Raw genomic sequence first — 23,441 nt, forward strand, 5'->3', positions numbered from 1 at the left:
GACATATAAAAATACCCAATATAATTGTTTTGCATATTTACATATATTATTAATACATATATTAAAGACATATATAGGTGGGTGAAAATGAAAGAATAAACCAACAAAAAGTGTCATAGTATGGACGAGTCAGGCCACTACGAGCCTCGAGAACTGCTTCAGTGCTCCTTACGAAGTCTGTAGAACTCTATAGAGGGATGAACACCATTCCTCCACAAGATATTCACTTACTTTTTATACTACCTTATTTCATCAGGTTATCTCATTAAGATCAGACCTGAGTACAGCAGATAAAAAGAAAAACAAACATAGCCAGACATAACAAAACGACTTATAGCAGATTGGAAGATGAACGTTTTTATTATATTATTTGGTGTTATGGAGATAGGGGTGAAGAGCATTGTCTCTGGGAAGTATATATATATATATATATATATATATATATATATATATATGTGTGTGTATGTGACTCCCTCAATGTATGTATTCCCTAGACATGTGCATGTAAAAGAAACACATGTATGTTAAACATACAGTATGTAACACCATATGAATCCCGAATTTGTACTATTTATATGTATTAATTTATGATAGACCTATAAAAATCTCCTGTGTAAGTTATTTGTTCATATATAATATAAGCTTATATTGTCGACATACGTATATGTTATGTACATATATATATCATCCGAAAGCCCGCCAATATATGTTTATATAGTATATGTAAATATAAAAAAATATACATATACAGCAGGTAAAATAAGTATTGAACGTCACCATTTTTCTCAATAAATATATTTCTAAAGGTGCTATTGACATGAAATTTTCACCAGATGTTGGTAACAGACCAAGTAATCCATACATACAAAGAAAACCAAACAAATAAATTCAGAAATTAGGTGATGTGTAATCAAATGGAATGACACAGGGAAAAAGTATTGAACACGCTTGCTGAAATTTATTTAATACTTTGTATGTATGGATTACTTGGGTTGTTACCGACATCTGGTGAAAATTTCATGTCAATAGCACCTTTAGAAATATATTTGAGAAAAATGGTGACGTGTTCAATACTTATTTTACCCGCTGTATGTCTTTATAAGAAAAACATATATTAGCATACATTGTTGTGTACAGTGGGGGAAATAATTATTTGATCCCTTGCCAATTTTGTAAGTTTGCCCACTGACAAAGTGGGCAAATCAAATGCAAATCAATTTATAACTTTTATATAATGTGATTTTCTGGATTTTTTTTTTGATATTCTGTCTCTCAATGTTAAAATAAACCTACCATAACAATTATAGATCGTTCATTTCTTTGTCAGTGGGCAAACTTACAAAATCGGCAAGGGATCAAATAATTATTTCCCCCACTGTATATGTTGTTTTAATAAACGCACATATATAAAAAAGATATATATTTTAAGCATATATGGTTGCAACATATAATACCATATACTATAGTTATTTTTTATATATGTAACATATACAAATTTTATTAGGGGTATTCCATATATGTTATAAACTTATATCCACATATATCCAGTTCACGTATGTATGTGATACTAATATATTGCCTTAAATGTAACATATATATGGCGTCGTCACTCTTGATATAGGGGCATATATGTCATATATTCAATAACTTCATTGTCGTTGTCCTTTTTTATTCTTTGTTTATTTGTCTGTTTCTCAGTACCAGTGAGCGTGTGAAACCGGAGTCAAATTCAATAAAGCTTATTCTGATTCTGATATATTACATTTACGTATGGGCTGGGTTAAGTTAATTCCTTATAGGCCTACTTACTTTTACTCGACTAACATATGCAGGACCTTTACTTGCAACAGAGTATGTTTATGCTTCCTTTACCACTATCTGTAGGTGATGCAACATTACATGCCACTTACTGTAGCAGGTGGACATGAGGCTGCACCGTCAAGTTAAAACAACAGCCCTCTTGTCTGTGGACATAGCCTTCAAAATAAAACGTTTACCGAAGAGTATGTAGTAATATGACTGACAATTTGACCATCGCTATTATGTAAGTTAGCTTTTGCAGAAAATTATGCCATACAAGAAACTACTAACTACTATTATATATTTTTTTAACTGTAGTTTATTCTCGAGATTTAACACTACATATAGTATAATTTGTGGCTGCATTGTAGCTTTTCCCTCACTGCTACAACGCAGTGGTACCTGTACGCTCTTATTTTGAAGGCACCGTAACTAATTCCGGTTATACATTCTGTGTCTTCACTAAATATATCAGCTGCGGAACATCCAAGAGACGCTACTGTCTTTAACCATCAGACCTGCGGGAAGCATTTGAAGAGAACGGGTCAGTTAAGTGGCTTAGTTAGTGTGTGTTTGTGCTGTTCATCTGTCTCGGGCGGTAACGTCAGACTGATATAGTGACTCTCACTTAAACAGAGTTTTTAAAAGTAGTTTAATATGTTAGCAAGTAAAACTGCACACACATAACTTTTGACCGATCCTGAATGGGTTGGGTGTTACTGAAAATTCGGCGTATACGTGAGCCCATCGGGCAGCATCTTGGTTCGTACAAATCCGAGCATGATACATCATTCCACTGTCCTCCGCCTCATGGTGGTTCCACCGCGGCGGAGGACAGTGGTGGGAATAAAGGATGAACCTGTCTGACATTATACGGAAACAAGCGCAGCTTTGTCCGTGCCGAGTTGAGCAATACCAGGTAATAATGTATGAGAGCTCCGTAGCCATGTTGTTAGCGTTTAACGTTTTTGGCCACAGCTATTCACAGTTTTAGTTAGTAGGATTTTGAAAGGAGCTCGGTGTTAGTTAGAACACAAGAGCATATTGTAATCAGAACCTGATTTATTTGCCTAGTAGGTTTGCACATGCAAGGAATTTGATGTGCTTCCACAGAGATAGAGAAATGACAGCTAAGGACAACAAAGCTGGACAAATTAAGTTAATAATAGATAGGATGTTTTGTGCACAAGTAATGGAAAAATAATCTGAAGGTGTATAAATCCTGGATTGAGGGCAGGCTTGCACCAAATGATTTTCTCTGACTGTTTGGTGTAGTCTGTTCCAGTTCGGTGGCTAAATGGACCGACACAGTGATGGACGTGCAGAGAACACACTGGATGATTGCAGTGAAGAACTGGATTTAACTTCCTGAGCTGGAGCAGGAAGAACATTCGCCTCTGGGGCTTTCTTTCTTCATGGTGTCTATGTTGGAAGTCCACTTTAGGGTCTTGGATATGGTGGATCCCAGAAACCTGAAGGCTTCAACAGCATACACAGTGTTGTTCAGTATAGTGTTTTTGGGGCAGTGTAGTGGGGCTCCCCCTGAAGTCCACTGTCATCCCCACAGTTTTAAGAGCGCTCAGCTCCAGGTTGTCGTGACCATGCCAGAGGGCCAGCTATGCATACTTCAGCAGTTTTAACAGATGATCTGGGTGCTGGGAGTTTATGATCCAATAACAGGTGGATGCTTTCGTGTGTCCCTGCAGAGTCGAGGTGTTGCAGGATGTAGCGCAGACCTGTGTTGACTGCATCATGCACTAAGCCGTTAACCCAGTAGGAAACTGAAGGGGGTCCAGGAAGGGTCTTGTAATGTCCTTCAGGTTTGATAACACCAGTCTCAAAGGATTTTATGACTACAGACGTCATGGCGACGGGCATGGAACCTCATTTAATCCGGTGATTGAGGGTTTATTGGGGGTCGGGATGGTTGGGAGCGTTTGAAGCAAGGGGACTTCACACAGCTCCACTGAATTGTAGAAGACCCGTGTGAAGTAGGGGGCAGCTGGTCAGCACAGACTTTCTGACAGGAAGGGAGGCGCGCCGTCTGGGCCTGGAGCCACCCTGATCTTCGCGTTCGCTGGTGGGCCAGCTGATGGGACTCCAAAGTGGTCAACTGGTGCTTGTGCCGTCCTGCCGGCTCTTCCACAATGATGCAGCTTCCTTGGCTGAAAACCTGTTTGTCATCTTTTCAGAGTAGCCGCTCTTTGCTACTCCGAACTCCTTTTGTCAGTGTGTTCCTGTCATGGACTGTAAATAAGAAGTGGACGTATTCATCGTGATGTCACCCATTGGTTTGTGGACTGCCGTTATGAAGCCTTGAGATTGACGCTTTGGCTGTCGCCATCTCGGATTACGGCCGGCGCCAACATATTACCATATTTGGAATCTCTAGTACTGTGATAGGCTGGCGACCTGTCCAGGGTGTACCCTGCCTTCGCCCATTGACAGCTGGGATCGGCTCCAGCACCCCTGCGACCCTTAACTGGATAAGCGGTAACGGACGATGGATGGATGGATGGAATCTCTAGTAGCTGTCAATCCCGCCCTAAAGCATTCCCTGCTTTCTGGTCTATTTGACTCTAAATGGAAGACAGTTTACTAAATGAACATCATGCTGTATTGAAGAAGACTAGAGATTGAGACCATAAACTCATGTTTACAATGTTTACTGAGGTAATAAATCAAGTGAGCAGTAGAGTCATTTTCTAATTGACTTCTATACAATCAGACTTCTTTTTCGACCCTGGTGGTCAGTAGAGAGAAGGCACGTTTTAAGACGCTCCTGCATCGGCTTCACTCGGCAGAACCGGAGGTGGCTGTCTGGTTCCTGGCCTGGTTGTACAGGAGTCCTCCCCCCTACTCTAGTTCTACTCCTTGTCCCGGCAGAGCTGCCTGGGTTTCACAGCAAACCGAGTGATTGTATGTGCTGAAGGTTTGAGTCGGCACACGCAGCCTTACAAAAACTGATCTAAGATGAGTCAGTGAGTTAATCCAGGTCTGTAGCTGTAATAGCACACCAATCAGTGCAGGCAAAGCAGGCCCGTAACTTTAGCTCAGTGAAAACCTTTTGCACCTGTTGTTACCTATGAGCAGTCTGCTGCAGTGGATAGAATTTATGAAATACGCTTCGTAGGTCTGCTTTTTTTAATAATGTTAAAGCTTATATTTAAGTGTACTGGAGTAAAGTATTTTGTATTTGTTACATGGTTTTGTACAACAATTTATATACAGTACCAGTCAAAAGTTTGGACACACCTTCTCATTCAACTACTTTGAAGAATCTAAATATAATATAAAACATATTCTGGTTTGTTGAGCATTTGTTTGTTTACCACGTAATTCCATATGTGTTCCTTCATAGTTTGGATGTCTTCAATATTAATCTACAATGTAGAAAAAAATAAAGAAAAACCATTGAATGAGAAGGTGTGTCCAAACTTTTGACTGGTACTGTAAATATCTTAGTTGAACTAAATAATCATGTATAGGCTTAGTAAGGGTTGTGGAACTTTTGGTGCTGTGAAATGAATCTTCCGCCCAAAGCCAGAAGGGACAGTTGTTCTTTTAATCCGCAATTTGATCCCCCGTTATTCAAGTGCAGGTGAAACAACCAACTATTGACCTCTCTGTGTTGCATTAACTCCTCATGAGGCTGTTGACTCACAATAGCTCTTTAGCGTTAATGTCTCTGGAGTGAATACAACTTCATATTTTAATTTGGTTTTCAGCTATTTTTAGGAAATCCTTACCATCTGGTATTTTTCATTTTTTACACAAGCATTTCTCAGAAATCTAAAACTTAAAAAACATTGTATTAGTTTTTCCACAAATGATAAAAAAACAACAACAGATAGTTCTTGGTTCTGGACTTCATTTAGTATATATTCGATGGCATTAAACATTTCAGATAACTGGTTTCTCATTGTATACATTATTATATTGCATACATTATTACAAACTTAACACTTATCAACACTGTCTGTCTTGTTTTTCTGTCCCTCTTCAACAGCTGTGAAATGTGTGGAATCTGGGCTTTGTTTGGCAGTGATGAGTGTCTGTCGGTCCAGTGCACCAGTGCCATGAAGATCGCCCACAGGGGCCCCGATGCCTTCCGCTTTGAGAATGTCAACGGCTTCACCAACTGCTGTTTCGGCTTCCACCGGCTGGCTATCGTGGACCAGCTGTATGGTATGCAGCCCTTGCGCATCAAGAAGTTCCCTTTCTTGTGGCTCTGCTATAATGGGGAAATTTACAACCATCACACGGTAAGACATGGTAGCCGCTTCGGTGATGGCATCCGTGTTAGCGGTGGATTGAAAAACTTTATTCTGAATCTCTTAAAGGTCCAGTGTGTAGGAGGATAAAGTGGTATCTGATGGTGAGGTTGCAGATTGCAACCAGCTGAAACTTCTCTTGTGTGCCAGGCCTGTAGGAGAATACGGTAGCCAACGGCAAAATACTGATGGCCCTATCTAGGGTCAGTGTTTGGTTTTTCCGTTCTGGGCTACTGTAGAAACATGGCAGACCCCGTGAAAAGAACCCGCTCCCTCTGTAGATATACGTGGCTCATTCTAAGCTAACAAAAACAGAACAATTCTAAGCTTCAGTTGATTAAATAAAACAAACTTATTAATATCATATTCCATTTCTGCCAGTAGATCCCACTCAATCACATTGGACCTTTAAGAGGACATGCACAGTGCCTTAGTTCTGTTTGTTTAACAACTAACCAGTTGTCATTAAACTTTTCAAAATATTGACATATGTAATGTCATATAGTGTGTATATATATTGATATATTGGCAGATGTTCATTTTTTACATAAACAACATATTTTGCTAAGGATATCTTAAAGGTTGATAGTAAAGAGTGTGACAATTTATATTGCAAAATAAACTGGTCACTTCACTCTGATAAACAAACTATGTAACGGAAACACAGATCTTTGGCATTTCTGTTATGTAATTTCTTGCACAAACACAAACACTGATATATCTGTAATAAGCTAACATGGGCCAATATTTGCCCTGCTGATCATTGGTAAGAGCCTACAGAGCACTTGAAACAGTGAAATTTCAAAAGCAAATTCACAAAATCTGGCTATACGATATAAATCATGACAAAGGGGTTACCAGTCAATATATTGCCGTACTCTAAGAAAGGCAATATACTCCGATATTTTCATCGTAAAAAGAACACACTGCCATATGCATAATTTCTGAGAAAGAATATTCCTATATAAAGAATATTCCTTTTATATGCAATTAGAATAGTTGGATCTGCATTTGCATTAATCACAGTCCCTGCAACATCCAACATCCATGCTAGCATACTGAGGGGCACATATCTTTTACAAATTAAATAAAGCATTGATTGATAATTAAATAAAAAATGTACAGTCTTTTTGAGCAATGATACAATAACATGTTTACCCTTTGACCACCAGCAGCCCTCGTCTCATGTCATGTCTCTTTTTTTTCCCCCACGTCAGCATACTAATTTGCTGGGTCATCGCAGGTCTTTAGACCACTTTGGAAACGCAGACAACAATTGGCTGAGCGAACCTTTCAGTTCTCTGAATAGTACCCCCTCGGACTAAAAATGACCAGGAACGTCCTGGTGGAAACGCAGTTGTATCAACACGGCTAAAATAACCCTGTCTGTGTTATTTTCCCATTTTCTTCCTCAGCTGAGGAAGCAGTTTGACTTTGATCACCAGACTAAAGTGGACGGGGAGATTTTGCTCCATCTGTATGACCGCTTCGGCATCCAAAAGATGGCTTCCCTCCTGGATGGTGTCTTTGCTTTTATTCTGCTGGACACTGCCAACAGGAAAGTCTTTCTGGGGAGAGACACGTACGGTGTCCGGCCTTTGTTCAAATTCCTCACGGACGATGGATTTCTTGCAGTCTGCTCTGAAGCCAAAGGTAATGGGATAGTGGTGGGTCTCTAATACTCTACTTGTTTTACAGCGTTTTTTTTTTTTGCATTGTTCAACTTGTTATTATTCTGATCACAGGACTTACAGACATCACCCATGCAACGGCTTCCCCTGCCAACATCGTTCCCCTTCTCCCTGGGCACTTTGAGGCCTTTGATTTGAAGCACAATGGCAAAGTTCAGTCCGTTCAGATGGAGCAGTTTCACTGCTGCACCAAAGAGCCCGCTCATGCCGTCTACGACACTGTGGAGAGACTGCCTACAAGTATGAAACCGGTCCTTGTTATATAGTGTTTCTTGACTCATTCTGTAAATGTTTGGGATTTTATCAGCTGATGTCCCTGCAGGTTTTGATGAGGAAACGGTGAAAAGCAACATCAGAGCCCTGTTTGAGAATGCTGTGAGGAAACGTCTCATGGCTCAAAGGAGAATTGGCTGTCTTCTGTCAGGTAATTTAAAATACGGAAAATGACCTAAGATACTTTATTTGAACATAAGCCTTCATAAAAATAAACACTGTTTCCTCACATCCCAAGTCATCCTGTACCATAAACTAGCTTAACCTTTAGATGGTGGGACATCTAAAGGTTGTGGCCGATACTGATGTTGAAAATACTTACACCCATGTTGTTGTAGCTTTGTTTTGGCTGTTATTTATTCCCCTTTTGTGCCATGGAAACAAAGACATCTTCATATACAAAAAATAAGTTATCTGTTTGGAAGTCATTCAGCAGCTCATTACTCTGTCTTTGTATGAGCATAAATTCAATATTACAAATGCATATCACAACCTTTGATATAATCTGTCACCTGAATAAGATTCTCAAAAAGAAATGCTTCAAAAGCTATACGTCTGGCTATACATCTTCCTACTCAATGAGAAGAATGTTCCAACACATTACCCGACAACAATATTTGTTTTGGGTGTAATTAAATATAAATTTGAAAGCGATTAGATCATAAACAGTGCTTTCCACATGCATACTACACTGAGACGGGCCACCCAGGTATGTCAAAAAACGCCCAAGTATATTTAGCAATGCAATTTAGCAATTTAAGTGTTTTTTTTCTGTCTGAGAGAACAACGTTATCCACGATCAATAAACGTAGTTGACTAGTAGCTGCAGAACACCGCTGGGAGGGGATGGAGCGCTACTCGCTACCACAGCGCGGCGGCCCAACGTGCTGCTGTGCTTTGATCATCAGGGACTGGATCCCCGTTATGGGCGACGGGCTTGGAGAACGTTCCCGCTGTAACGTACTGGGTGCTGCGTCAGCCCTCGTCAGACTGCTTTATTTTTGATTGAACGCGACAACCTTATTGTAACTGATCTTTCCCAGAGACAGTGTAGTATTCCCACATGGCCGACTTTTTCTCTCACTTCTATTTGTTAACAAAACCACATGAGCACACGATGCACGGCACCCATCCTAATGCCAGAGGGTGTCCTGCAAGTGGCGAGAGCGACCGCAAAATGACCAGTTGACTGATGCAATACAACAGATAAATATGGAAAATATCGGCTGATACCGATGTCCGGACAATAAATCAGTGCGTCCCTAAATTAACATGTCAAACTTCATATGAAAGAAGCTCAATACAGAATTTTGTCCAGATTTTGTTTTATTGAGTCCACTGATTGTAGCATTTCCATTGAAACTAATTTATTTTGGTTAAAAATGCTGGTGTGACCAGCCCTATGGCTGACTGACCAAAGAATCTGATGGGCTTATGCTAATGTTTAACACATACAGAAAACATATGAACAATATTGGTAATGTTATATAAAATACAAGGCAGTTCAGTTGGCATATTTTCAAAATGCAACACACTTGTAAGTGTCTGTTCTGTCCAAATATGTAATTTGCTTAGAACAACAGTGCCCACACATTTTCACGTTACATCATCAGTATTTGTTACGTTGTCATCAGCGTAGCCTGAATAAAGATAACTCTTGGTAAGCGTTACTGAGGAAAGGCATCCTTGATTGATGTTGATGATCACTCACTCGCGTTGTCTCTTCTTCAGGTGGTCTGGACTCCAGTTTGGTTTCGGCTACGCTGGTAAAGTTGGCCAAGGAGGAGAAGCTGCAGTATCCCATCCAGACGTTTTCCATCGGGTCAGAGGACAGTCCAGACATCTTGGCCGCTCGTAAGGTCGGTTCTTCTGATAGAAAGCAACATTAGCTGCTTAAAAGAACCATAACTTTGTAATAGCCATCCAGATAATGATTATAGAAGGTTTACAAACCAAGCTGTGTTACAAACATATTTTCTTAAAGGTTCACAAATTATTTGGAAATCATCAACAAACTCTTAATATAGAATATAAAATGTTATAATGTGTGTGACTTTATTGTAATATTTTTTTTAAATAACATATTTTATAGCATTACCAATAATTAGTTAACCTATTTTAATTATCGCTGAATTGATTAACTGTCAAATAACTACATTTCAATAAATGATCAATTTACCATTTTTTATAATGATGGTTAATGTGAAGTGTTACCCATTTTATCTGACCACTTGGTATCTTATGATATGCAGTTGGTCTGCAAAACAAACAGTTTGGTGTGTTTTAGTCAGTTTGTGGTTTCGTTCTTCAGGTTGCAGCTCACATTGGCAGCGAACACCACGAGGTGAACTTCACGGCAGAAGAAGGCATCCAAGCTGTTGAGGATGTCATCTATCACCTGGAGACCTATGACATCACAACCATACGTGCCTCTGTTGGTGAGTGATATATATATATATATATATATATATATATATATATATATATACACACATACACATTGTGAACTACAAATCTGTTTCTCAAAATCAGCAGGAGGAGAGCTAGTTAACATTAGCTGTTAGCAACCGGTGGGAAGCACACAGTCCTGCAGAGCTAACAGCTAACATTAATGGAGGTTGCATTGAGTTTCTTTATGACGTGTTTGAGCTCTTTTCAGTAAATATGAGTATTAGACAACGGTAAACACATCAAATGTTGGAATGTAATCTTGTAGAATTAAGTTTTTGCCAGAAACCCAAATAAATACAGTTGTTTGAAGGAGATGTTTTGACAGCAATAACAAATACATAGAGGGAGGGGGAATTAGGACATGTTGAACTTCCTCACTAGCTTTAAGTGTTTTGTTTTTTATCATGGTATTGAATAAGACGGTGAGAATTGTGGAATTTCACTGGTATTTGCATTGTCCACTAAATGTCTTGTATGGTGACATCCATGGTTTATACCAAGTAGCATAATCTGATTTATTGAGCGTTTGTGTTGAAACATATCTTTTCTTACATTTTATGTTGAAATAAAAGACACCACTGGTAGGAGGTCCAATTTGGTCTCTCATATTTGTGACATTCTGAATTCATTCTGCTTAAACTTCCTTTTATGTCACTTAAGTTTAAGGAAGACTCTATATTGTTCTCAGGGGATTTAAATCCATATTGGCAACTGATTTGGTTTTGCTAACAGGGCATTTCAAAGGTCGCCTCACATTTCTGCTGATTGATGTGACAAAAATGTGCCTGCTGCATCACTGCATTCCTCTTCCTCCCCATTGGCTCGTTTGAATCACAGTGGAATCCAGTGAGATTAGTAAAAAGAGGTCAATGGAGGTCAAACCATGGGACATTGAGCGGCCACAACCCAGCACTGCAATCCAATTATATATCACAATATGCATTGATAAAATCATAATGAAATAAATGACTGCAATGAAACCATATCAAAGCCTGACAAAAATAAACCATGATCATATCTTATAGTGCATTTAATTGTATTTAAAGATGTGACCATATGTTATTTAATGTGGTCATTTGTTAATTTAACAGTTTAAGTTGTCATCATTCTATGCCATTATTTATTTTCAATTAATTTTGGCCCAGAAATGGTCCATAGAAAGGAACATCTGTTTGTAGTGTGAGCCCATCTTCAATGCTTCAATGATGATCAATCATCAAGGCTGCTCAAACCATCTTTTATAATTGTAGCCATCTTTCAAAGGCTCTTATCTGCGCCATTATAATATTTGGGACATAAATTTGACAATGTTCTCCATTTCTTTGTTAGTAAACCGTTCTTTCTGTGTCTTCCGCTGTAGGGATGTACTTGGTTTCAAAGTACATCAAGGAGAAGTCTGACAGTGTGGTGATCTTCTCTGGAGAGGGCGCTGATGAGCTGACTCAGGGATACATTTACTTCCACAAGGCAAGGCAATTTTTCTTTTTTTTTTTCTTTGCCTTTTGCAAGAGAAACCTGGTCAATAGAGAGAATGCAGGTTTTAAGACACTTCCTCATCGGCTTCACTCTGCAGAACTGGAGGTTGCTGCCTGGTCGGTATAAAGTTTGATACAAATCATGGTCCATTGAGCTCGATTAACAGGGCTTAACTAACTAGCATGCTACGGCGCAGATTTATTTTCTTTGTCAGAGCATTTGATTCATGGAAGCTCTCAGGATGTAAAGAGAATTTCTACAAAAATATCAAAAATGTTTTTGGAAGAAAATTACCAACCCAACATTTCATGTTCCTTAAGGCTGTGTTGAGACATGACAGCACATTAACGGAAAGAGACATTGGTGGAGAGACAGAGAACAAGCATTTGAGCTGTCCTGTAACATGTTTGAAAGGAGGCTTTATTATACATGTAGTGTAGCTGCTGACGTAGTTGAGTTCCTCCTCCAGGCTCCGACTCCAAAAGCGGCTGCAGAGGACAGTGTTCGACTGATGAAGGAGCTCTACTTGTTCGATGTCCTCCGTGCTGATCGCACCACTGCTGCAAACGGGTAACAAATTCTACTTCACTAAACACCGTCACCAAACAAGTCACGCTCCATAAACAAAAACCACTGCAGTGTGCCAATGACACACAAACCAGCAGAGGATGGGTTGTCACTTGTTGTCAAGCTGGAAAAGGCACTTTTTTTTCTTTGCCTAATTTAACAACTTAAACTGTTAATTGATCATTTTAATTGTTGCCTATTAATTTTCTGTTGATCGACTTATTGATCCACAAATAGTTTCAGCTCTTTTAAATTGTAGTTTACTTTCTGGCTTTGGATGTTGGCGGCGTCTTTGATATATATATATATTATGTCAATTCATTTGGTAGAAACACGGAGACACAATAAACTGATATAAGAAATTGCACTGATTAATATAAGAGCAAAAGCTTTTGATGAATGTGATTTTCAGTTTTTTAAAATCTCATCTTTAATTTTTCCATGAAAATGTAAATCATTCATAAGAGCGTTCAACAGTAATATCAATGGCAAAATGAATAATGCTTCATAATTTAGAGCGATATGTGATTTATTATACCTTAATATTGGCCTAAACATCCATTGAAGCCAATAATGTAATATCGGTTCTGTATAAGTATCTGAATTAAAAATGAAAGCACCCCAATGATGAACAGTGAAAATTCTTGGTAATGGAGCCATTGTCCATTTCATACAGTACCACTAGTTCAGTTTTTTACCCAAATGTCTTCCAATCCTTTCACATCTTCAATTATATGTCTCAGCTCATCTGCATTCCTTTCCATCCTTCAGTCTGGAGCTCCGAGTGCCGTTCCTGGACCACAGACTCACAGCATACTACCTCTCCCTGCCCGAGGAGATGAGGATTCCCAAGGTCAGTTAATCCTGATGTTTATCTCACCGAAAGACACACAGGGAGCCATCTTCGGAGGCAGTGCTCCAGTAAGGCTTTGTGATCATAGCGTTGTCCTGTCTCAAGCAGCATGGAGTAGAGAAGCATCTCCTGAGGGACTCCTTCAAAGATCTCAACTTGATCCCGGATGAGATCCTGTGGAGGCGCAAAGAGGCCTTCAGCGACGGTATGATGTCCATGGAGAAGTCCTGGTACATCTGCCTGCAGGAGCACCTGGAGTCCATGGTAAGTCTCACAGTAGGACACGTAAGACTCGTTCAACAGTGTTCACTTTAAATCCATGTTCATTTAGGCAGCCAGGTCAGTTTTAAGGTCTTCATACACCGGAGGCCTGACCAATACACGACACAAGATTTAAAATCTTTCTGGCTTCATGCTCACAGACCTCTCGTTGTGTGGATAACACTTTGTCAAAACACCTTTCAATTATGCCCTACTCTCAACCGGATGAGTGCATCTCAGACCCTCAGCTGATGCTCTGCAGCCAGAGACACAATTTGCTCACTTTTATTGTTTGGGACGGTGTGTTTGGCTATTGACTAACGGAACAACCAATTGTCGCAACCCATTGCCTCCATATGTTGGCGCTTGTTTTTGAGTTTGACTGAGGTTAATTTTGCGACGCCATACAGGCCATTTGAAAATGTTTTGGTCTGCTAAAGTCATAAAATTGAGGTTATTACTTTTAGTCAAAATATTTTGTCCTTTTTTAGTCATCAAATTATATTGAACATTTCAGACAAGCTAGTTGAGGCAAAAACCCAAATTAAATGTTATCATTATCTGATGAAAGACACAGGTTGAATGAATAAGGATGCAGTCCTCCTGACTGTGCTCATTAGTGATGAACGGGCCAATCAGCATCGCCCGACATGCAGAAATATGCACTGATCAACCACCAGAACCTAACCCTAACCCACACTTTATGCACTGAGTGGACTGAGACCAGAAGGACAGAAGAGAGAGAGAGAGAACCACATTTTACCATTAGTGTTGAATGATGTCGTTGCCATCTCGTCTCAGTCGCGTTGAAAAAAAAAGTAGTTGACGAATGTATTTAGTCATAGTTTTTGGTAACAGGATTAACACTGGTATAAATCACGCCATCACAAAAACATTTCAACATTTTAATGATTCATCCTCTTTGAAATTGCATTTAATCTATTTTATTGTTTGTTCTTTATTCTCATTAAGATATTTTTAATATCTCTAATACAGCTACATTTCATTGTGCAATCCTGTATCATAAAATTACATTAACTGATCCTTATAATACTTGTTGTTGGACTGACTACTATGGTTTAGTAGTTGATGTTGACAGAGCAGAGTATACAGTGTATTTTCTGATGCAACCACTAGGAGACGTCATAGTCCAACATTTCAAACTAATACAATAATAATACCAATAATCCGTCCGTTGCAGTATCAGTATACACTTAAAAGTATGATACCTTTTTCTGATGGATTAACTCACTTCACTTTAATTCTACAATACATTTTTGACACTATTTTGTTTTTTTCAGTCAAAATCTGCTTTGATAAAGTTATAGAAAAAAAATATTGATGTGCAGAGTTCAATAAATCAATGATAGCAAAGCACAAGAATAAGAGTAAAATCAAGGAAATATGCAGCAGCAGCACTGATGGAAACAACGGCTAAACACGACAAATGAATGTACTTTAATGTAAATATTCAAACCAGCAGTGCTTTTTGTGCTAATGAGCGCAGCTGACGAAATCATCATCGGTCCTCTATAATCCTCTAAAAGGGTGCATTCAAGTACAATTTTGTTTTCGCATAGTTTTAGTGTGTAAAACACTAAAATACTGACACTGTTTCTCCAGAGCGCTACACAGTCTGCCTCCTCCAGTCACAATAAAGTGTTACACTCCATCTCCTCATTATCAGTCCTGATCATAGACACAAATAAAATAAATGAGTAAATATTTCATTGTTGAACTATGAAACTCCTGTTTTCGAATAACTTCCAATACACTGATTGGTTGGTTTATGGAGTTTTGCGGGTTACACTTGTCTTCTCGATTCTTTACAGTTCATTTGGTTTGAACGCCCTCTGGCGTTTCAGAGAATAATGCAACGAAAAGCACATGAATGCCGTTGTATGTACCGCCAACTCGCACTCCGTCTGCTGAGGCTCGCTCTACGGTGCAAAGCGGGAGTATAAACCAAGCTGGTGGGTGCACTGGCACTGCTAGAGGACGAGTGTTCAGGGACCAGTAATTATTTTTCTTGGTCTTCTTCCAGTTTTTGACTTGATAAAGAACCTCTGATCAGCAGGCTCACTTCTATGCAGCAACATTCAGGTGGTGCTTTGCATTGTCCGTTTATGAGTGGACATAGGCGTGTAGAGGCTGGATCCACGTCCAAGTTCATTTGGGATTTATGAAAGGAAATGCGTACTGGCAGGCATGTGCAAGGTTTCATAAATCAGAATACTTTTAGTCGTAGTTTGGATCTTCCACACTGCTTTATTAACGTTTTCCAATGTACACAGAACGCCATGTGTAGCCCCACTGTGTCTGACCTGCGTTCTGTCGTCCCTCAGGTGAATGATGACCAGATGGAGAAGGCCCACAAGACGTTCCCTCACAACCCTCCACGCACCAAAGAGGCCTACTACTTCAGACAGGTGTTTGAGAAGCATTACCCGGGCAAGGCCCAGTGGCTCTCCCATTACTGGATGCCGCGCTGGACCAACGCCAGCGACCCGTCAGCCCGGACCCTGGCCATCTATAAACCAGATAAAGACCAGTGATTCACTGGAACAGCTGCTTGTCTGCGTGGGTCAGTCAGCAACATGTTGGCCTTTTTTAGAACATTCTACCTGTGTCATACTTTGTGTCATACTCGGCTTTATTTTGTCAGACTCAGCTTCACTTCAGCTTATTTGGAACGAGTTATACCGAGTGTATCTTATCTCTCACTGTGATGGAGTTTGTCAGGCTTAGCTTTAGCAGCAATTTGTCAGACCTGCTGTTAAGGGGCTTGTTCATAAATAAATTGGGACATCCCTCATGTCCTGTTCCACTGCTGCCAGCTGGATGCGTCACAGCTTTGTAACCATTTACGGCCAATCATTTCAGTATTGACATGTAACTTTAACCTGGGTGTTCACTTTGTACAATCTGAAAATAACACAATAGACTTGGAACAAGAAAGATGCCTTGGGAGATAAAGTGAATTGTGAGCTGTTGGTGGGCTGGTATTAATAAAAAATAATGAATAAACAGATAAGTCCCACAAAGTCTAGCTAATACTTTCAAAAGCACAACCAGCCCTGATTAGCAAATATTAAGTATAATGTGTCAGTTTGAAACATGTGGTACTATTCCGTTACTGAATCATGGCCGTTGAGACCACAAACTCATGTTTACGGAGGTGGTCTCAGAGACTTCTATACAACCAGAGGAGTCGCCCCTGATGGACATTAGAGAAACGTTTCAGACAATTCAGCATTGGCCTGGTCTCTTAAAGCTAATTCTGACAAACTGCATCAAAGGCTGACAAAGACCGGTACATAAGTTTGGGTTAGACTGACGTGTCGGTCTATAGTTTAAAGGACCATTCATGTGTTAAAACATGTTATTTTTTGTTAACCATTTTCCAAAGCGTACAAGTAATACCAGCTCCATGTCCTACTTTCCAAGCAGAGATGTGAAATGGCTGGAGATAGGTAATCCAGCACAGTAAACACCACATCAACCTTTGGGTACTTTAGGAGTTCTTGTAGTTCCAGAGTGGACCGAGCAGCTGCAGTGAAGCTGGAAGCCAGCCTTGAGTCGCAGGAGTCTGAACTTTAGCGACCCATCATGATAGGCTACATGCCGTTACACCGGCTTTTATATGTGTCTTTACATTTTTTACAGGGGCACAAAAACTGATCAGCAGCTCAAAGCACTGATCTGATGTAGAGGTTCAGCTTCTGAGTGTGATGTTTGCTCTACACTGTAATGAACACAACAGTGTTCAGCAGAAGTTTTCCTGATGGTACTTCTTACATACTGTGGCCTCATGAATGACCTTAGACATGAGTCATTTACTTTAATAGCTTCAAACCATCACTGGACTTTATACTTGTCTATGTTGGTTTAGAATTTAACCTCATGGATTTACTTAGAGCTGCTAACACCAAAAGGGCTGCTGACTAGAATAATATACAATATGTGTGAATTACATTTTTACAGTTTCTCATGGATAGAGGTTGGTCATATGTGAACATTGTCAGTGACACTGTCAAAGCTTTTCCCACTGTTTAATGTCCCCTCTGCTGTTTGTTTTCCTACTGGGTGTTGGGGTTATAGGACTGGCTATGCAAACAGATATTTGTTCCAAGAGTGTGTGTGTGTGTGTGTGTTTGTTGTACAATGTTGAAGTTAGTGCTGGACGATAAGATGTATGACGATATCGCCCACCCTTTGTTTGAGTGTGGAGACATGAGAGCGCACTACAGGAAATGGATGAATTAATGGCTGACAATGCGATGCAGTCCTTTTACCATTACAGCATGAAAGGCTCACGCAGAGGAAAAATTGGACATTGAAGCTTTGAAGGTTCTCAAAAGAATCCGTTGCAAGGCTGTTGTACTGGGCTGCATTCATTATATTTTTGAGGCTGTCATTTTGTCCATCTAACATCACCATTATCTGTCCGACTTGTTTTCTACTCGTTGCTGCTGAAATAAAACTCTGACATTGCGTCCCTTGTGTAGTGTTTCTGTCGTCCACCGGAGTGCGCACTTACTCCACTTCTAAAGACGCTCTGAACACCAGTTTGATTTTTTTCACAAGGAATTCACGACTTGCAAGCTGAAAGTTGAACAAGTAAAGAAAATAATTTTAATATTCGTTGAACCATAACACACAGATATCCTGTCATATCACACCATTTGACCAGATGGGGAAATTCTAAAAGCCACTTACAAGCCGAAATGAGTGCTTTTCCCCCGGTGTGTTGTATTTATAGAACAATCATTTGCAATTAAAAAGTAATGAGGCACTATACAGTGACTTTGGCAGTGCAAATTTTTTTTGTAGCATACCATGGGGCATAGCCTTGCTTTGATGATCCACAACAACATTTAGTGTTTTGTAGCATGGCAGATAGTGAAAGAACGCTCACAGAAACCACTAACATTGATACATGGCACCCCACCCCACCCCCTCCCCTCCCCTCGACGACCTTCTGCTGGGGCAACTGGAAACTGGCACAGGTACAGCACTGCTACATCACTACAATGTGGAAACAGAATCATTTTTATTCGACTAACAGCTATACACAGTTTGAGGGAAAACAAAAGCCAGCGTCGGGTAAGGAATGGCTCGATGGGGTGCAGGTGCTGGTAGAGAGGAGACGGCTTAGCGGCGCTTGTCGTACGTCTGTATTGTGCTCCACTCATACGAGCCTGCAGAGAGAGAGAGCCTGTTAGCTTCACCCGGTACTTTTGTTACTTAAAAAGCGGAGTGTACTTTAATGCGTCTTACCTGGCTCTTCTTGGCTCCTTTTCCCCATCAGCCCGACAAAAGAGTTGACTTTATGCCCTTCAAAGTAAGATGATATGATGTGAAACAGTCATATCAAAGCATTTCATCTCGTTAACTGAACAGATTTAGTGTCGTTTAGTTAACTGCAACAAGATTTTTAGAGATACTGAGGTCAAAAGTTCACTTCCCCTCGAGCAACCCCAGTCCCCTCTGAAGAAAGTTAAAAAGCCTGAGCATTTTTGATCATTTCAATCTTAACTCATTGGCTTTTAAATGTATTCTCCTTGTAGTCATTCATTTAATAGTTCCTAATTAACCTAACCCCGGTTTGAGTCTATAAAAGACTATTCTTCAAAACCAGCCATGTGTATTCTGTGTGTGACGAAATGTAACCTCTTCCTCAGGATTCCCTGGCAGTACACAGTCAATGACCTTGTTGTCTCCTGTTTTGCATCACAGGTGGACTAAAGAAGTGTTTTTACTTTGAGTTTAGTTCTGTGAAACCAAACCAGGTTTGTCCAGAACCAAACTGAGCTCCGAGACACTGGGTCCTGTCTGAGGATGGGATGAAATATGTTTTATCTTGGCTTAAAAAGAAAAAAATAAACGGTTGTGATTCGTCACGATTACGCATTTGATCGTGACAAATTCCCATTATCAGGATAACAGTGTAGATCCTCAAACTAGTGAGTTGAAACAGCTCACTATCATGGTAGGGGAAGTGAAAAATAGAGGAATTATGTAAGAAAGAGCTGACCCCCACAATGTTGTTTTATGTATCCCTTATTTATGCAGAGGTACCTTATGAGTTATTATTACTGTATTTAAAAAAAGAATCATATGTATGATGAAATAAATATATTAGTTTCTTAACAAAATGTAAGATAAAGGGATTCCAAGTGTTTTAAGCATATTTTGATCATTATCACAGATAGTATTGTGAATCTCAGTTACTTTGGTGGGGATCTTCATTCGACATGAGATTTCCATATCGTCCCGTGCTTAGTCCTGTCAGGTATTCAGTGGTGTAAATGTGACAGACAGCTGCATCACAGCCTGGCTGGGGCCCCTGTCAATCACAGTAATGGACTGTAATATGATCACAAGGGGGGGGGGTTGTGTATTGGATCGGGCTATAAAACTGTAGAGAGCCCTGAGGGAGTATCTGACATTACACACATCAATATCTGCATTAGACTGATGAGAGTTTGCGGTAAATATATCGAATATGCCCCCTGTCACTGGGAGCTGAATCTCCTGTCGACTGGAGAACAAGAGATGTGTTCAGAGGGTACAATGGGGAGTAAAATTCATATTCCCCTCTATCCATCACAAGCGTAAACAATCCAATTGAATTCTGGGATGTCCTTGGGGCATTGATCCCAGCACTCTCACCTCCCTAATGATGAGTGACTTCTAGTCATGCCTGCATAACAGGAAGAAATGAGACTTAACTTGACGCTGCACTGTGTTGCTTCACAGAGTCAGTGACTAATTTAGACAAAGAAAATAACAACCCTGACAGAGAAAAGAGAAAATCCCCTCCTCCTCATTCCTTTTTTCCCTGTGCGCTCTTTATCTCTTCCCTCTTTGTCACAAACGCTCTTGCCCACCGTCCTCGCTGACAAGCGGATGTGGTCCAGCATTCATAAAAAAGGAAGGCAAAAAACAATCGTTGTCAATTAATTAAACCCTCTGAAATTTTGCGCTCTCCCTCTGATCAACCCACTATGTCTAACCACTGACAGAAATATACATATTCTATTTGTAATATTGTTGGTGAAATATGAAAGGCTTAGCTCTTTTTTCCCCCAATGAGCTTCCACTAGTGGAACTCTGCGTTTGAAACTAACAGGCAAGGTATATATATATATATATATGTGTATATATGTATATACCCTTAAACACCTGCTGGCTCCATACTTGTTCTTCTTTCAATAAGGCATGAGAATCTAAATGAATCCATATCATTTTAGTATTATGAAGCATTCTGAATAATTCACTGGGTTTATTTGATGCCTACCACTAGCAGGGAGTAGCTCCCACTGACGACGCTGACATCATGCTCTCTGTAAACTTTATGGAAATGTGGGGTTGAATATATTTACACAATTGCAAACATACACGTGGATGGGTGTTGTTAGGTGTGATCACTTTTAGGTTGACAACATTTTTTGAAGGTTTGAGAAAGTACTAAGATATTTGAGATATTTGTGTGTGTGGGAGGGACCAATGACCTCAATATTTCTAATATGCTGCAGAGTAGTATTTTTGTAACACATAAAATCCTTCAGTTTATCTGAAAGACCTACAAATGAGGAAATATGGAGACGGATGTTTTTTTTACTGGACAGTGACAACGAGGGACTGGAGGGAAATGAAATGACAGCTGTGTGAGTGTGATGTGTGACTTACTTTTGCGGGTGATCTGTGCATTTGCTGTGGGAGGAAACAGAGAGAAACGTGTTATAAAAAATAAAAAAAACCGGTCCACAGAGAAAGACAAACCGCGTGGCGTTGACAGCGACTCGTACCCATGGAGCGTTTCCCCATCAGGCCGATGAACTGATGCGGCCGTGGCTTTCTTGTCATCCGCCGTAGGATTTCTCTGAATGGGTCGCTGGCAAGCCAGCCGTCCTGAGAGGAGGAAAATACAAATGTCAGTGAATGACACACCTATCAGGAGCGCGCAGAACCTGGCTAACGAGGATAAGTACTGGACATTTCCTTGCCCTAATGTCATAGAGCACCAAAATGTTGAATTCATAAAGCGTTTTTGCAAACAAAATAAAGCAGTGAAAAGGTATTTGTACCCGGTCAGATAGATATTATTAAATGGCGGTCACTAAATTGTAACTGTTCTTGTATGCATCTTAATGTGACTTCATATATCAGGATATCCCACACACACACACACCACATCACACCACACTGACCTCCCACACACACACACATAAGCCCCACACAGTAATAATCCATATACGGCTGGAATTGAACTTCCATTAAGTGTTTCAGGATATATTTCCACAGCGTGCACTAGTCTGCCTGAGACGTGGAGCCGGAGGGCCACTAATGTCTCGCACGTTCAGTAGTGATGATTTATTGCGGTGCTCGTTCATCTGCAGAATGGCCCAGACCCCGTACGGTTTAGACTGCTGATGGAGCAGCTTGGCGCGTTTCCAACTCCCAATGTCAACGCAGGACGTGCGTTCCATGTCGATGGACAATGTTTGGGCTTCAGCTCCCTCTATAGTGTGCACTTAAGGGTTGATTTAATTTCCTGTCGGCTGGCTGCTCCGAGCAGGACGTTCTCCATCTTCATGATGGGTGGTCCTAAAATCCTATTATTATTTATGGATGCAAGATTGTTTCCCCTGATATATTTTCTAGGATCAAGTTTAACATATTTCATTGGAGAAAAAAAAAGAAGCTGCATCTCTATATTGACTCTAATTTGGGAATATTAATTGATCTGCATGAGAACAGAGAGGATCATTATCTCACTCACACTGGTTGGGTTTTTGAGTAAAAGCAGCCTTGAACCGAAACTGATCAGTCACACAACTGCTTGCAATTCAAAAAGGTGTGACACTGCATGTTAGCAATTTATGACTAATTAATCATATTGTACTCAATTGACGGCAAATGGAGAGAGAAAATAATGAGTAAAAGATAACAAAAATCCACAGGACCACATCTTACAAAAACCTTAAAAAGAGAAAGTGCTGATACCCGCACCTCTAATAATTGTCCCACATCATCTCATCATTATTGCTCACCTCTATCTACAGAAAAATGCATAGCAAATATAAGCTGTGTAGCAAATAGATACATAAAACATAAAACGCTATAATCTGATGCTGGGTTTAACTTTACCTCAGTAAATCGACATCCCTTTAAGTCAAAAACAAAAGCTTTTGAGTTCTTTCAGATTTGGTTTAAACAAACTTACATTAGGATCTACAGGTTAATGCAACTTTCCTCCAAAAGATATATATACATATAAATAATAATTCTTAATATATATATATATATAGATAGATACATTCTTGCAGCAGATTACCTGAATGTCATTACTGCTCGTCCAGTAGTCCGCCTCTTCTTTCGGGTCGTTTTCCTCGCAAAAAACTTGGGCGACGGCGAAAAAAGCCATTAAAACCGGTAAAACCAGTATCTTCATCATGCTGCTGCGATGGTCTCTGTTTGACCGGCTGTTGTGTTCAAATAACCGATGATATTCAACTTCAAAACTTTAAAAAAAAAAATTACAATTAGTTAGGTTCGAGCAGCAGCTGTTCTGTGCGCGCACTGCTTCTTCTTTCCAAAGAGCTCAACAGTAGTCCATAGCGTGCGTGCGTGCGTGCGTGTGTGCGTGCGTGCGTCAAACCCCTAAAAAGCTCTTGGCGTGCTCAGCCCCTGCAGCAGCTTCTTTTCTGTCTTGTGCGTCCTCCTGTCCAGAGTGCCTCGCATGCGCTCCTTTATATACATCAGCAATCCCGGTAGTGTGATTACTGC

At 40.0% G+C, this 23,441-nt stretch overlaps 2 protein-coding genes across 3 annotated transcripts; one reads left to right on the plus strand and one right to left on the minus strand.

Annotated features, from left to right (window-relative positions):
- Positions 1 to 2,316: 2,316 nt before the first annotated feature.
- Positions 2,317 to 18,128, plus strand: asns (asparagine synthetase). 2 transcript variants are annotated; one of them, XM_054605406.1, is made up of 12 exons: positions 2,317 to 2,344; positions 5,810 to 6,065; positions 7,490 to 7,727; positions 7,820 to 8,005; positions 8,088 to 8,189; positions 9,770 to 9,897; positions 10,350 to 10,476; positions 11,850 to 11,956; positions 12,435 to 12,535; positions 13,304 to 13,385; positions 13,494 to 13,649; positions 15,992 to 18,128. In XM_054605406.1, the coding sequence occupies exons 2-12, from the start codon at positions 5,817 to 5,819 to the stop codon at positions 16,199 to 16,201; spliced, it is 1,686 nt and encodes a 561-aa protein (XP_054461381.1). In that variant the 5' UTR covers positions 2,317 to 2,344; positions 5,810 to 5,816; the 3' UTR covers positions 16,202 to 18,128. The 2 variants fall into 2 exon arrangements, with proteins under 2 accessions (XP_054461381.1, XP_054461383.1); XM_054605408.1 differs by lacking the exon at positions 2,317 to 2,344 and adding an exon at positions 2,630 to 2,719.
- A 194-nt stretch (positions 18,129 to 18,322) lies between these two features.
- On the minus strand, positions 18,323 to 23,382 carry tac1 (tachykinin precursor 1). The gene is made up of 5 exons (XM_054605416.1): positions 22,990 to 23,382; positions 21,461 to 21,563; positions 21,342 to 21,365; positions 18,927 to 18,983; positions 18,323 to 18,847 (listed from the first exon to the last, which is right to left on the minus strand). Exons 1-5 carry the CDS (start codon positions 23,107 to 23,109, stop codon positions 18,801 to 18,803), a joined length of 351 nt encoding a protein of 116 aa, XP_054461391.1. The 5' UTR covers positions 23,110 to 23,382; the 3' UTR covers positions 18,323 to 18,800.
- Positions 23,383 to 23,441: the final 59 nt, after the last annotated feature.

The sequence above is a fragment of the Anoplopoma fimbria genome, chromosome 10 (assembly GCF_027596085.1).
Source record: "Anoplopoma fimbria isolate UVic2021 breed Golden Eagle Sablefish chromosome 10, Afim_UVic_2022, whole genome shotgun sequence".
Classification (NCBI taxonomy): domain Eukaryota; kingdom Metazoa; phylum Chordata; class Actinopteri; order Perciformes; family Anoplopomatidae; genus Anoplopoma; species Anoplopoma fimbria.

What these genes read in the sequence shown, in the direction of transcription:
- asns (XM_054605406.1), top strand. Translation starts at nt 5,817, where the DNA reads ATGTGTGGAATCTGGGCTTTGTTTGGCAGTGATGAGTGTCTGTCGGTC. An exon ending in AACCATACGTGCCTCTGTTG is followed by an intron (nt 10,477 to 11,849) that starts GTGAGTGATATA and finishes CTTCCGCTGTAG; the next exon opens with GGATGTACTTGGTTTCAAAG. An exon ending in GATACATTTACTTCCACAAG is followed by an intron (nt 11,957 to 12,434) that starts GCAAGGCAATTT and finishes TTCCTCCTCCAG; the next exon opens with GCTCCGACTCCAAAAGCGGC.
- tac1 (XM_054605416.1), bottom strand. Translation starts at nt 23,109, where the DNA reads ATGATGAAGATACTGGTTTTACCGGTTTTAATGGCTTTTTTCGCCGTC. An exon ending in CGAGCAGTAATGACATTCAG is followed by an intron (nt 21,564 to 22,989) that starts GTAATCTGCTGC and finishes TCCTCCTCTCAG; the next exon opens with GACGGCTGGCTTGCCAGCGA. An exon ending in TGCACAGATCACCCGCAAAA is followed by an intron (nt 18,984 to 21,341) that starts GTAAGTCACACA and finishes CTTACTTTGAAG; the next exon opens with GGCATAAAGTCAACTCTTTT.